General features: G+C 48.6%; 1 protein-coding gene across 1 annotated transcript in view; it reads left to right on the top strand.

Annotated features, from left to right (window-relative positions):
• The first annotated feature begins 318 nt into the window (after positions 1 to 318).
• The window catches only part of P3H2 (prolyl 3-hydroxylase 2), a 112,343-nt gene continuing 99,984 nt past the window's right edge, over positions 319 to 12,677 (top strand). The window contains exon 1 of the mRNA XM_065410940.1: positions 319 to 753. Coding sequence (XP_065267012.1) covers positions 319 to 753 — 435 coding nt within the window. The remainder of the gene's footprint in view (positions 754 to 12,677) is intronic.

Here is a 12,677-nt window from a genome sequence, read left to right as displayed (position 1 = left end):
GGCGGCTCCGATTCCCAGGGCGGAGCGGCAGAGCCCGCGGCAGTGCCCGGCCCGCCCCGCTCCGGAGCGGGAGGAGCGTGTGACCCCGCGCGGGTCCCTTTAAGAGTTGCCGGCTGGCGGCGGAGCCCGGGCTGGAGTTTCACGCCCAAGGAGCAGCAGCCGGGGAGGTCCCCGGGCAGCACATGGAGCCGGAGCCCAGCCCCGCGGCTGCAGCCTAGGGAGAGCCGCTTGCACCCGGTCCCCGCCTGCCTCTGCCCCGGGGGAGCCCGGTCCCGGCCCCGCTCCGCGCCCTGCCCGGCCGCCCCGAGCGCAGCGCGGATGGCCCCCGGCTGGCGGAGCCGGCTCTGGGGGGCTCTGCTGCTGCCGCTGCTGGGCCAGGCTGCGGGGAGCCCGGCGGAGCCCCAGCCCCTGCCGCCCTTCGACGCGCTCTTCGCCCGCGGCGTGGAGGCTTGTGACGGCGGCGACTACGCGGGCGCCGTGCGCTGGCTGGAGCGGGCGCTGAGCAGCCGCCGGCAGCTGCGGGAGGCGCGGCTGCGCTGCGGGCTGGGCTGCCGGGAGCCCCTGGGGCGGCTCGGGCCGGGCGCCGGCGGGGACCTGCCCTTCTTCGGCTCCGTGCTGCGCCGGGCGCGCTGCCTGCGGGAGTGTCTGGGGCGCCGCCTGGGGGCCGCCTCCCGGCACCGCGCTAGCGAGGACGTGCGGGCCGATTTCCAGCGCCGGGTGCCCTACAACTACCTGCAGCGGGCCTACATCCAGGTGAGAGCCGGGCCCTGCTTCTATCCACCCCCAGCTTCCTTTCATATACCCCCCCAGGCCCCGCATCCACCCCCTGCTTCCTTCCATACACCCCGACCACCCCAAACCCGCCTCCACCCCCAACTTCTTTCCATCCGCCCATCCATCCATCCCTTCCTGCGCCGGGTGCCCTACAACTACCCGCAGCAGGCCTACATCCAGGTGAGAGCCGGGCCCCTCATCTACCCCCCCCCAACCCCGCATCCACCCCCCCCCAACCCCGCATCCACCCCCTACTTTCTTCCATCCATCCATCCATCCCTGCAGGGTGCCTTACAACTACCTGCAGCGGGCCTACAAACAGGTGAGACCCAGGCCCCCTATCTATCCACCCCCTGCTTCCTTCTATACCCCCCCACCCCACATCCACCTCCAGCTTCCTCCCTTCCATCGATCCCCACACCCCTCCATCCCTTCATGCAGGGTGTCCTACAACGACCTGTAGTGGGTGTACTCCCAGGTGAGAGTTGGCCCTGGCCAGCCCCGCAACCCCCTCCATGCATTCTTCCCCCACATCCACCTACTTGCAACAGATATACATCCAGGTGACAGATGCCAGCCAGCCTCTCCATCCATTCACCTGCCTTTCTGTTAATTTCCTTCATCCCTGTCTGTCCTCCTCATCCCTTCCACCTATTCCCCCAGCACCTGGGGCCAGATCTTTAAAGGCATACGCGTTTATGAAATCGGTCTGAGTTTGGTTCCTAGGCGCTGCTGAAACTCCTACTAGGTGCCTATCTACATCTTTAGGGTGTCTAAACACCTTTAAAATTTGGCACCTGGAGCCCTGCATCTACCTGCGGTGGGCATACATCAGGTGAGACTGAGGCCTCCCTCCCATCCATCCATTCATCTGGCTTATGGTGCCCTCTAGAATCCACTTCAGCAGGTGTGAACCCAAGTGAGGAACTAGCCAGTCCATCCCTTCTTCTGTCTCCCCACTCAGCCATTCACCTGTCTTTACAGTTTCTATCCATCTCATTGGTAACACTACGTACAATGAAGCAAAAATAATGAATGATCTAGGGGAGAGATGGGCCAATGTGAAGCCCAAGTGTTTGTTTGGCCCCCTAAAGTCAAAGGAAAATTGAAACCCATGGTATCCGAAGGGATGGACTGATAAGCTGGTCCTGGGCGATTATCTATGCTAAGACATTAGTTTGTGTCCTGAATTGCTATGGTTTATGACTGTTGCGTTCCTTCTCCTGTTCTTTGGCTGAGGACTCACAAACTCAGTACATCATTAAAGCATGCATGTTCTTTTGTCCTAATGAAAGTTTAAAGGGGACTGGGTTAGGGTTGAAAATGACTTTCCTTACTAGGAGTGTTTTAAGGAAAACCCAGCAAAACCACGTGAAGTTATGGTACAAGAGGCTTTTTCATTTTAATGCAGCAGTACCTTAAACCCCTGTCACTTCAGAGAAACCTCCTTTCTCTCTCCCTGTGCATGTAGCAAGAGGATATATGATTTCTATTCTCATATTGCATCTGCCTCTTTTTTCTGGTATGAAATACTTTGCAGGGTAGAGTAGGATCAGGGTTTTTGTAGCCTCTGAAATCCTGCTTATCTGCCCCTTGTCCTGACAATCGTTCCCAAATCATCACTGTTTACTCTTCATGAAGAAGACTGTGTTGTCTTTAATGAACTCCCCGTGGGCAGAAAATCTCCTCGACAGCTGAGGTTGGCTCTCCTTTAATTCAAGGCTGATGTTGTATTTGCTGAGCCACCGGGTACCTGCAGTAAGTTGACTTTTTATGGCCAACAGTATAGAGACTCTTTGGGAATTTATTCTATGCCAAGCTGAAAATTTAAAACATTGCTGGGACGTTCCCTCTGGACTTTTTCCTTATTTAATTGACACAAGGCTGTAGTTGCTAAAGGCAGGTATTAAGTGGAGATCTGCCCTTTAAAATGTAGAGCATGGCTTGGTGGTGGCGATTCTGCGGCAATCCACTGAAGCCAAATGGAGAAGCAAACATCCGTACTAGAAAGCATAAACGCTTGTAATGTATTAACTACACAGCGACAGAACGTGGGTGACCATCATCAGTCCCTGTGATTAAGAACCCGCTGAAAATCCTAGCTACAATTTGTGCTTTGCTTCCTGTTCTGTAATGTCTTAGTTTGAGGTTTCTGCAAACCGCAGGGCTGGAAATGCCAAGGAAAGGATTTACAGGAAGTTAAGAACCCCAGCATGCATAATGTGCGTCCGTAGAAAGAAATCCCACCGGAGAAACAGGGTTATAATTTGGTCCAAATTCTGGTGTCATTGAAGCCGGAAGAACTTTCTGCCAGTGCCTTAGATGCTGATCCTGCAATGAGCTCTTTGTGGGCGGATGCCTTCACCTCTGTGGAGCTCAGCGAAAGTCACCTTCCTGAGAAATACACAGTTTCAAGATTTACTGAGAAGCAAATCCAGCAAAGTCAAAGGGGTTGCCCATGGGTTCAGGGGTCTGCCTGCATAGACTTCTCAGAAGGATCTGGATTGAACCGGTTATATCTGGGTCCCTTTCAGCAAAATTACTCCATGCTTTAGGGTCTTTTTTGTGTTTGTCAAATATGGGCTGCCTTCCATTCCTGCTTCTGCCATCCGAGTCAGTTTTCCTCATTTAAAGGGATACAGTGAACTTGAGAACGACTCCATTTTAAAAAGAGGAGTTGAAAGAAGATTCAGATATTACACAGCAGTCTCTGAGCCCCCCCCGCCAATGTTTTACAGCCCCCGAAGTTTATGGCCTAGATCCTCAAAGGTATTTAGGGGTCTAACTCGCATTGAAATCACTGAAAGTTTTGGTGCCTGAAACCTTTAAGAATGTGAGCCTGTATTCCTTCTCAGAGCAGGTCTATCCCCACCTAATGTAACTGGGGATGTTCTCATTCGCTGTATAAATGTTTGGGTTTCAGATGCTGCCTCTGAATTTTTTCTTTTTCTTTGACTGCAACTATTTTAATTGGAAGGTTTCCGTAAAATGATTTTTAAAACTTTTTTCTGATCTCCGGTTTTTCTGCCTTGGCCTCCAGTGAGCCACTTGGTTTAGCACCTTTCTTGCTTAGCAAAACCATTAGTGGGGTATCTGCTAGCTGGAAGAATTTCTCTCCATAATGATGTATCTGCATGGGCCCCTACGGTGCAGAGACTGATCCAGGTCACTTGTGCAAGACTGGATTTGCCTGGAGTTGTACTGACCACGAGTCCTGGACGTACGTGCACTGAGAGCCAAATCCTCTTTCTGTGCCAAGTCTGAGTAAACAGGTTTGGCCTATTCCCCATAGGATGCAATACACCTCTTCCACCCCACTAAAACCTGAAGCTGGGGGAGGGGACGCTGGGAAAAGGGTTGATGCACAGAGCACAACTCACCCCAGCTCTGTTCACCCACACACAGTCCTGTCCAGTGCAGCAGACAGACATGGCTGGGGTGTGCAGAACTCCCTGAATTCCTCCCCTAATAACCCCTCTGCACGCTGGTTCTGCTGCTACCGAGACTTGCACACCTCTCTAGGGAGGGGGCAGGGGGAGGCTTCATTTGTGTTCTGGCAACTGCTGTTTACAACCACGTTATCTGTTCATTCACTTTAGCAAGTAGGGCCTTGAGTTCCAGACATGCCGAGCAGCTGCCAGTGGCTGCAGGCTCTACGAGTACAACTCACAGTGCACTTGTATGTATGCTGTGTAGTTGTAGCCCTGTCAGTCCCAGGATATTAGACACAAAAGGCGGGTGAGATAATGTCTGTTATTGGACCAGCTTCTATTGGTGAGAGAGACCAGCGTTCGAGCCATACAGAGATGAAGCAGAGCTCTGCGTGGCTTGAAAGCTCATGTCTCTCCCCAACAGAAGCTGGCCTAACACTAGATATTCCCTCACCTGCCTTGTCTCTCTAATTGCACTTGTATGACATCTGGGGAGAGAGGCAGGCAGACCGTGAACCCCTCCTCCCCCCGCTAAGTAGTTCTCTCTCTTAGTTGGCTCATTCGACATGCATTTTCACTCTCCGCTCGCGATTTCCTCGCATTTGTGGCTCTTTGTGCCTTTGCGGGGAAGGGTTTATTGGTGGTGGTTGTTGTAATCAACCTGCCACAAAACACTTCTGGAGATCCAAGCCGTGTCTTGCTTTCGCTGCTTGTCTTGAAACTGAAGAGGAAATGAGATTTAGGTTAAACATCCCACTGTGTATCCTGGACAATTCCTTCCTGTCGCTCTGCCAGGAGTGGGTGGGTCACTGGCTGCTGGGTACTTCCATCGCTTCCCTTGTGTGGCTGGACGGCAGGAGTTGATGTCATTTGCATTTTCAGAGAGAACGAACTGTATGGAATGTGCTTTCTCCGTCCCACTCCTAGTGACCTCTCACTTGCTTGTGAAGCTCTATGGAGGGGAGGGGAATGAACCTCCTATTTGGTAATGACAAAACATGGAATAAATGAAAAATATAAGGCTTGGCACTTGTACAGTGCTTTAAAAAATATGGTGCTGTATAAATATGAACTCATCCACACACCAGCCCTGCAAAGTAGGGAAGGCAGCTGCTATTATCCCTGCCTTGCAGGGGGGGAAACTGAGTCAGAGGGCCAAATGTTCATCTCACACTACTGTAGAGCTACAGTAATTCCTTTGGGTCAGTGGAGTTTACCAGTGAAAGTGTGATCCGAATGATGCTCCGAGAGCCTCAGTTACAATGGGGTAGCTCTGTGAGAGCAGAATCTGGCCCAATAATCAAGGTCACTTGTTTAAGTCCCTGTAGTAAGTCAGTGGAAGAGCTGGGTTTAGAAACTGAGGCTTTCTGGTGCCCAGTGCTACTTGCTGCGCTGTCCTGGCCAATTCACTGGAGCACCTTGCCTCTGTCTTTCTAAATGTGTGCGGAAAACACTCCTGCAATGATAGGTGGGGTTTTCTAGGTTCATGGACGATACCATACAACCCTGTTGGACCATAACCCACTAGCAACTCAGCCTTTAACTCTCTGGCAGTAGAGGGAAGGGGGGAAAGTCTGGCTTCCGCTAACCCATAAAGGCTTAAAAAAGAAACACAATCCAATTCCTGCCCAAAATGTTGATACAAGGAGGTGTGCCCCAGCCCTGAGCAAGCTTCTGCCTGATTCAGAACTGACTGAGGTCAGCTGAAAGCCTCTCATTGATTTGGGTGGGCTTTGGATCAGGGCCCTAGTGCTGACGTTTGGCCAAGCACCCCAAAGTTCAGATGTGCCCTCTGACCTTTGGAGTCACTGGGCTGGAAACGTCCCATGCTCATGCTTCCCCAGGAGATCGCCAGTGTTTCCAGTTGGGCCAGAAATACCCCGGAGACAGCCCGGGTGGGCCAGTGTTTGGATAAGGCTAGAGAATGGGGGGGAGGCACTAATGGGAATAAAAGACGATTTGAGTTTTCCAGCCCATGGAGAAGAGAAGAATCTGTAATGTGTTCCCAAACTCCCGTCTCATCAGCAGAAGAGGCAGTATGTTGGGAGCGCTCTACTTCTATTAGAGACAGGATGACTTGTCTATTACATGCTGGGCTGCTGTCCTTTGAAAACCTGCTAGGCTTTGGTAGGAGGGGATTGGGGGATCACTGGTGCTGTTTGTCCTCTGGACTCTGATTTGAATTATGACCCACCTGCTTTTGCTGCCTTAGCAATTTTTGTTTGTGTCTGAATGTAGCCTGGAGGCCAAAGCTTTTGCCCTCTTTAGGGGTTTTTTCTGCTATGCATGTGTTTTGGGGAAGTAGGCAATTGCGTGACATGACGGCATTGGCTGGTTACAAACTGCTGAGTTAATAACCTTGTTGGAACTTGCTGCGGATGTTCTGCCTGTGAACAGCACAACAGAATGGAGCTCCCCATTCCCTGCACGGATTCCCACAAATCGGGAATCCTTGGCCAAAAATAACTAGTAACTTCCTGGAAAAAATTGACAGGTTGATCAGAAACAATTGCTCCTTCTAACCTACCCTCTCCAACTTTTCTCCTAGGTTTTCATTTCCTCCTTTAGTCTTTTTCCTGTCCCCCTTTTGCCTGCATTGTTTTCCATATGATCTTAATAGCCTTTGCTTCATTTCACATTTGCTTTTCTGTTTGCAGCTCCTGAGTGCTTGCTACCTTTTTCTAGCTATCCATCGCTAAACCCATGTCTGCCTGTCTACTCAGCCTCTCCTCTTTGTGCACCATGACAAGACACAGTGTAAATTCTATTTCTGTAGCCTGTAACCACCAAATACATTCAAGAGAGATTTGGACGGGGGGGGGGGCGTAGGAAGCTCATGGGTTTCTGAAGAATAATATTTTTTTATCCTGACAAAGAAAGAGAGGCAAGGACATTGGATCAAACACCACAGATCATCAAAATGGGAAGAGTTTTAAAAATTGAATGTATGTTTACTCTTTGTTCTGTTACTTTTCTGCATTTCTTTTGGCTAGGATAAGGATTACAGATTAACCAGCATAACTTGTTTCTAGCCAATATTACTTTGAGGATTTCATGCATTAGTACAGTGTGGCTGTTTTTCGGTCACCAGTAGAGCAGGAGAAGGTTTGGTTTTTTTTTTTAAATAAAGCTGCTGCTGTTGATGTTTTTGTTTTTAAAACATGAAAAACTTTGTATTGATCTTGTTTTATTAAAAAGGTGTTTGTAAAAACACTATATTTTGACCTTGCAATGTCCCTTTAACTACTGCATCCTACTACCAGTAATACGTTGTTGTGAACAGCTATTACTGCTACATTGCTCTTATACTGTATAATACTCTTCATCCAAGGATTTTAAAACACTTCACAAACATTAACTAATACAGATGGGGAAACTGAGGCATGGGCAATTAAATGACTTGACTAAGGCCATACAACAAAGCAGCAGATGGATCAGGAAGGGAATTATTATTATTTATTAGTTGTATTATCATAGTACCGAGGAGCCCCAGTCCTGGGCCTGAACCCCAGGGTGCTAGGTGCTGTACAAACACAGAACAAACTGATTGTCCCTGCTCCAACGGGTTTACAATCTAAGTAATTCAGGAGTCCTGCAGGAGAGTTTGATCAAATCACTTTTACCACTTTAAATCACCCATATCATCTGTCACTAGCACCAGAGTGAGACTTGAAATGGACCATTTGCAGCCATTAAAGGTCCCCTGGCACTTGTTGCAAGACTAGGAATGTTTACCATGGGCCCTGTGCCAAATTCCTTCCATCTCCCAAAATTACTTTCTGCCAACCTAAACTTCAAACTGCGTAATTATATTGGGCCAGTTTCTCCTCTTACACTGATGTAACGCTGGAATCACTAGATGGGAATCATGGAGTTTTCTTCTGGATTTGCACCAGAGACTAGAATCTGGCTCCTCTTGCCTAATCTCTGAAGTTTCAACACAAGACACTACTTTTAATTTCTGGTACTAAGATCACTTGCTGTGTGTTATAAACAGCTGCAGGGTTCAACCTCACGGGGGTGAATTTCAGTAGTGGAGGACGTTACCCTCATGTACTTTGTATAGCACAGTTGGAGAATATAAAGAATTTTGGGATTCATGGTATGACAGGATTTTTCGTAATGGTAGTATTTGCATTTCTAAGTCTACATCGCTGACTGTAACGAATTTGCCCAAACCACTGGAAAATGCTGTTCTCTTGGTAATCCATTCCCTTTGGATGCCTGATGCCTAGTGGCAAATAATAACACGAGAAAAAGCCACTGGTTCAAAATCTGTGCTGGCACAAACAATTTAACTTATTTCTCATTAGAGGTAACACCCACTATGCTTTTTGGGGGGGGGGGTTGTCCATTTTGTTTTCATCTGACAGATGTCCTGTATCCCAGACAAATGTTGAAATAGAAATATACGGTAATAATAGGGGGCTGCTTTTGTCTCTAATCTTGAAGACTGATTTTGCTCTGCTCTTGACTAAATAAAGAGATTTCAGAGCTGGGTTCTTGGAAAAATCTCTTAATTTAGATTGTCTAAAATAGCATCCGTAGTCCTCACCCAGAGGGTAAACATCTTGGTGGTCAGCGAAGTTAAAAGTATTGCAGTACAAAAATAAACAGTATCTGTATGGGATGGAAATGCTCTGAGCCTTGTGGGATGGACCTATGAACCCGACCCAGGCCTTCAGCCCTGAAGGCATCATCCCGCTGCCATTGAAATCGGCTGGAGATGGGAATGTTCTGTCAGTCACATCAGTCTCCGAAGAAGGAGAGGGTAGGAACTCTGCAAATCGAAGCCACTCGGCCCATGTCCAGACACAGCCCATCCGTTCATCTTCTCTGGACAGAGTAGCGATGCACTGAATGACCTTTAAATCAAGGTAACAAGGTATTGGACTCTGATCGGTTTGTATGAGAAATAAACCTAACTATAAGGACTAGCTCCACCCTGAATCCATGGACTTAGGCAGCTATCGTCTGCTCGCTCTTGGTGGCGGTGTCCTGAATGAAAACTACTCCCACTAGCAGGCCCAGTGGTGCAGCCACGCGGGTTTCTTGGTTTACTGATGAACACTCAGGAGTTTGCTGTTGGCTTTCAACCTGAGGAGTGAGAGTGAACTGAGGGCTGGAGAAATGCGCTGGATACACCGCTCTGAAGACTGAAGCTCTTTATCTATCCGCAGAACAGATGCAGTGCGGGCTGTGGCAGGGCAAATTGCCCCCCCCCCCCAACTGGCCCCCTCGTGTGTCTCCACGCTGACTTGGGAGGGAGCTTGGAAGGTTAAAAAGGTTACTTGGGTCCTGATTTTCAGATCTCATGAGCACCCAGCACCCCCATTGATGTCAATGGGAGCTGCAGGTGCTCTGGGCTCTCAAAATCAGGCCCTTCTTTAAGCAACAAAGCTACCAAGGGAGGGTGGCATTTTTTTTGTAGTGTGAACATACGTGACTGTTACAAGTTGGGCTGAAATCCACCCAGCTCATTTCACAAAAGCCACTGGACGACCACCCGATGGGGATGACTGGATGTGATCCCGCGAGGTGCTGAGAGTGTCCTCAGCTCCCTTGCAGGGGGCCTAAGTACCTCGCAGTATCGGGCACCTGGGCTAGATTTGAACCAGTGGCCTGGAGCTGAAATGCTCTAGAGTCTAGTCCTCCTTTTGTCCGTTTCAATTGGAGAGTAAAGTTTCCCATAAGTGGATGTTGGGGTCTCCTCTCTCCTCGAAGCCTGTTGTGGGGAGGATAAGGGTCATGATGAGGGGGTGGGATGGGACGGACAGCTCTGGTAATTACAAAAGAATCCATCCTTTCTTTTCTAGCCAGGGCCCTGTTCCTGCTCCTACTGAAGTCAAAGGAAGCTAGACTGGATCCTAAAGGGTTGTTAATATCAACTGATATTGCACATAACTGGTTCCTCTATCAAATCACTTCCCTAAATAGGTGTTCAGAGGCATTAAGAGGGGAACGGGGCTGATTCTGATTTCTGTTACACCCACATGAATTTGGAATGACTCCACTGAAGTCTCCAGAGTTACTCTGCGTCTACACTGGGGAAGGCCTGTGGTCTTTAATAGCATTTCTGACTGCAGGGAGCACAGCCTTCAAAGTTCCTTGGTTATTTTAGTTTCTGACCAATCCTAGGCAATAACGCCCATGAAGCAACGGCTTTAATTCCTAGGTCTCTGATGACTGATGCTGGTGAGGGGTCTGAGTGTATTCATGCAAAGGGCAGGTAGCTAAACAGCATTCCTTAGCCGCACCATACCTCCCAGCCAAACCACCTCCTCTCCATGGCAACTGGGCACTTAACAGCCCTTCCGAGGCTGGCGTCAAGGGTCGTGGATTAGCCACTGAATAATTATATCAACAAAAATAGTATCCTGATCCCAGATCATCAATGTCCTTTTTTCCTTTCTTGGATGGAAAGCCAAACCCACATGTCTTAACTGGAATGTAGGGCAGAGTTTGGCTGTGGCCTATCAGATCTGGAGGCCAAATATTTTCTTGTAGCTTCTTGTTCATTTAAAAAAAGGAGGAAAATGTTCCTTCAGGCCTGGGTGAAAGGATGATTTGTGTTCATAACTGGACTGGAACCAGGTGACTGGCTGCCCCTCACCCCGAGAATGCCAGTGCATTGTTCCCCCCTCTGCAACTCCACCCTTGCAACGTGCAGATGCAGCAGAATTTTCTTTGCAAGCTGGTGTGTTCTTCAGCTGCCCCTCTGCCCCCCGGTGTGGTGCGTTTTAAGCTTAATCTTTCTTGATGTAAAGCATGCAGATGGGATGTTCAGGAGTAAAAAGGGCAGAGCTGGCACCAGGCTTGCTTCATTAGCGTGATAGGTCTCACGGCAGGTGGTGAGCTTTCAACTTGCAACAGGCATGGGCAGGCAGAATTAATATTGTGGTGTTCAAGGTTGTATTTAAAAACAGAAAGCATTGAAGGTTGGATGTGACAGAGGGAATCAGACTTACCGAGGCATCATAAGTAATGAAACACATGCAAGTGATGAACTATACATGCAGGCCAAGATTTTCAAAAACGAGGGACCTAACATCAGGCTCTTAAATCCATATTTAGGCTCCTCAAATAAATAGCCTACTTTTCCAGTTGTGCCTAGTGCCCACAACACCTGCTGAAGACTGTAGGGGCTGCTGGATGCTCCGCTCTTTCAGGCCACTTATTTACATTCTTCTGTATGCACCCAGGAGTCTAATGTCGGGCCTCTATTTTGCAAAATCCTAACCCAAGTTCATTGCATGTCTCCTAGAGCGTTGCCCAATGTTCGTGGGGAATGGAGTGCTGGTTTATTGTTGATGGCCACTCAGCTAAGGGTGATGTGGTGGCTCAGGGGGGATCCGTATGGATGCCTCCATCACCAACACACACAGCAAAGATAAAACATCTTGCTCCGGATAGGCAATGGAGATGCTAGAGTTAAACCAGATGCTTCAAAGGATGATGCAAGAAACCCACAGCAGTAGATGTTGGATAATCTGCTCCCCCCACATTAGATCTCATCCTGTGTGAACCAGCTCTGTGTGTTGTTGGTTTGAATCTGGCCTGGTTCAGAGGTGATGGAGAGTTGTTGACTTGGGATGGCTGTTTGGTGGGTCTCAGTCTGGTTCCTCATGCACAAGTGTCAACATTGTAATAGGCTCTCCTGGGAGAGTGCTGAATAGGCATAAACAGAGACTGTAGCACTCCCTTGTGCATAGAGGTGCCCACACACCCCTCAGTCGGGAGTTGGGCATTGTGGGGAGACACATGTGATCGATGCTGTGTATCAGTTCTATGGACACCGAGCCGGATGCTCACAACTCTAAGTGATGTCAGTAGAAGCTGCAGGGACTCAGCACCTCTTGAGATTGACTGGATGCCTTTTCCCGAGCACCGAAAACAACATTACATTAACAACATAACCGGAGAACTGAAATTAGACTCAGAATAATGCTGTACATGGTATGGAGACTTTAGATGAATGAGCTGGCCTGGCTTTTGCCAATGCACTCAGAGGATTTTGCAGAAGGAAGTGCCAATAACTGAGATGCTGGAGGCAGCTTCCAGGAGTCCCTTGTTATAATCTTCTCACCAAATTGAAGAGGGAGTTTAATGAGATTGTGTTGGAGTCATTCCATGTATGGATCCCAACCAGAGAGGATCTCTTTCCCAGGGCTCAGACAAATCCTTCTGGAGAGCATTTTATTTTACCTTTGGAACATATCAAAGGCCTAGAAAAGCTCTCATTTGAAGAGAGATTTGAAAAGGTTGGGATTATTTATCTTTGAAAGGACATGAACAAGAGGAGGTACAGATTAAGAGTATGTGAGATAATGAATTGTCTCGAAGGTAGATCAGGAACTTCTGCTCTTCTTGATTTATAATACGAGAACAAGGGGACATCTGGTGAAACACAGAGTTGGGAAATTCAAAACTGATATACTCTGTCTCAACATGTGTAATTAGACTGTGGAAAAC

This window comes from Emys orbicularis, chromosome 9, assembly GCF_028017835.1.
Source record: "Emys orbicularis isolate rEmyOrb1 chromosome 9, rEmyOrb1.hap1, whole genome shotgun sequence".
NCBI classification, from domain to species: Eukaryota; Metazoa; Chordata; order Testudines; family Emydidae; genus Emys; species Emys orbicularis.
This window is presented reverse-complemented; position numbering and strand designations above follow the sequence as displayed.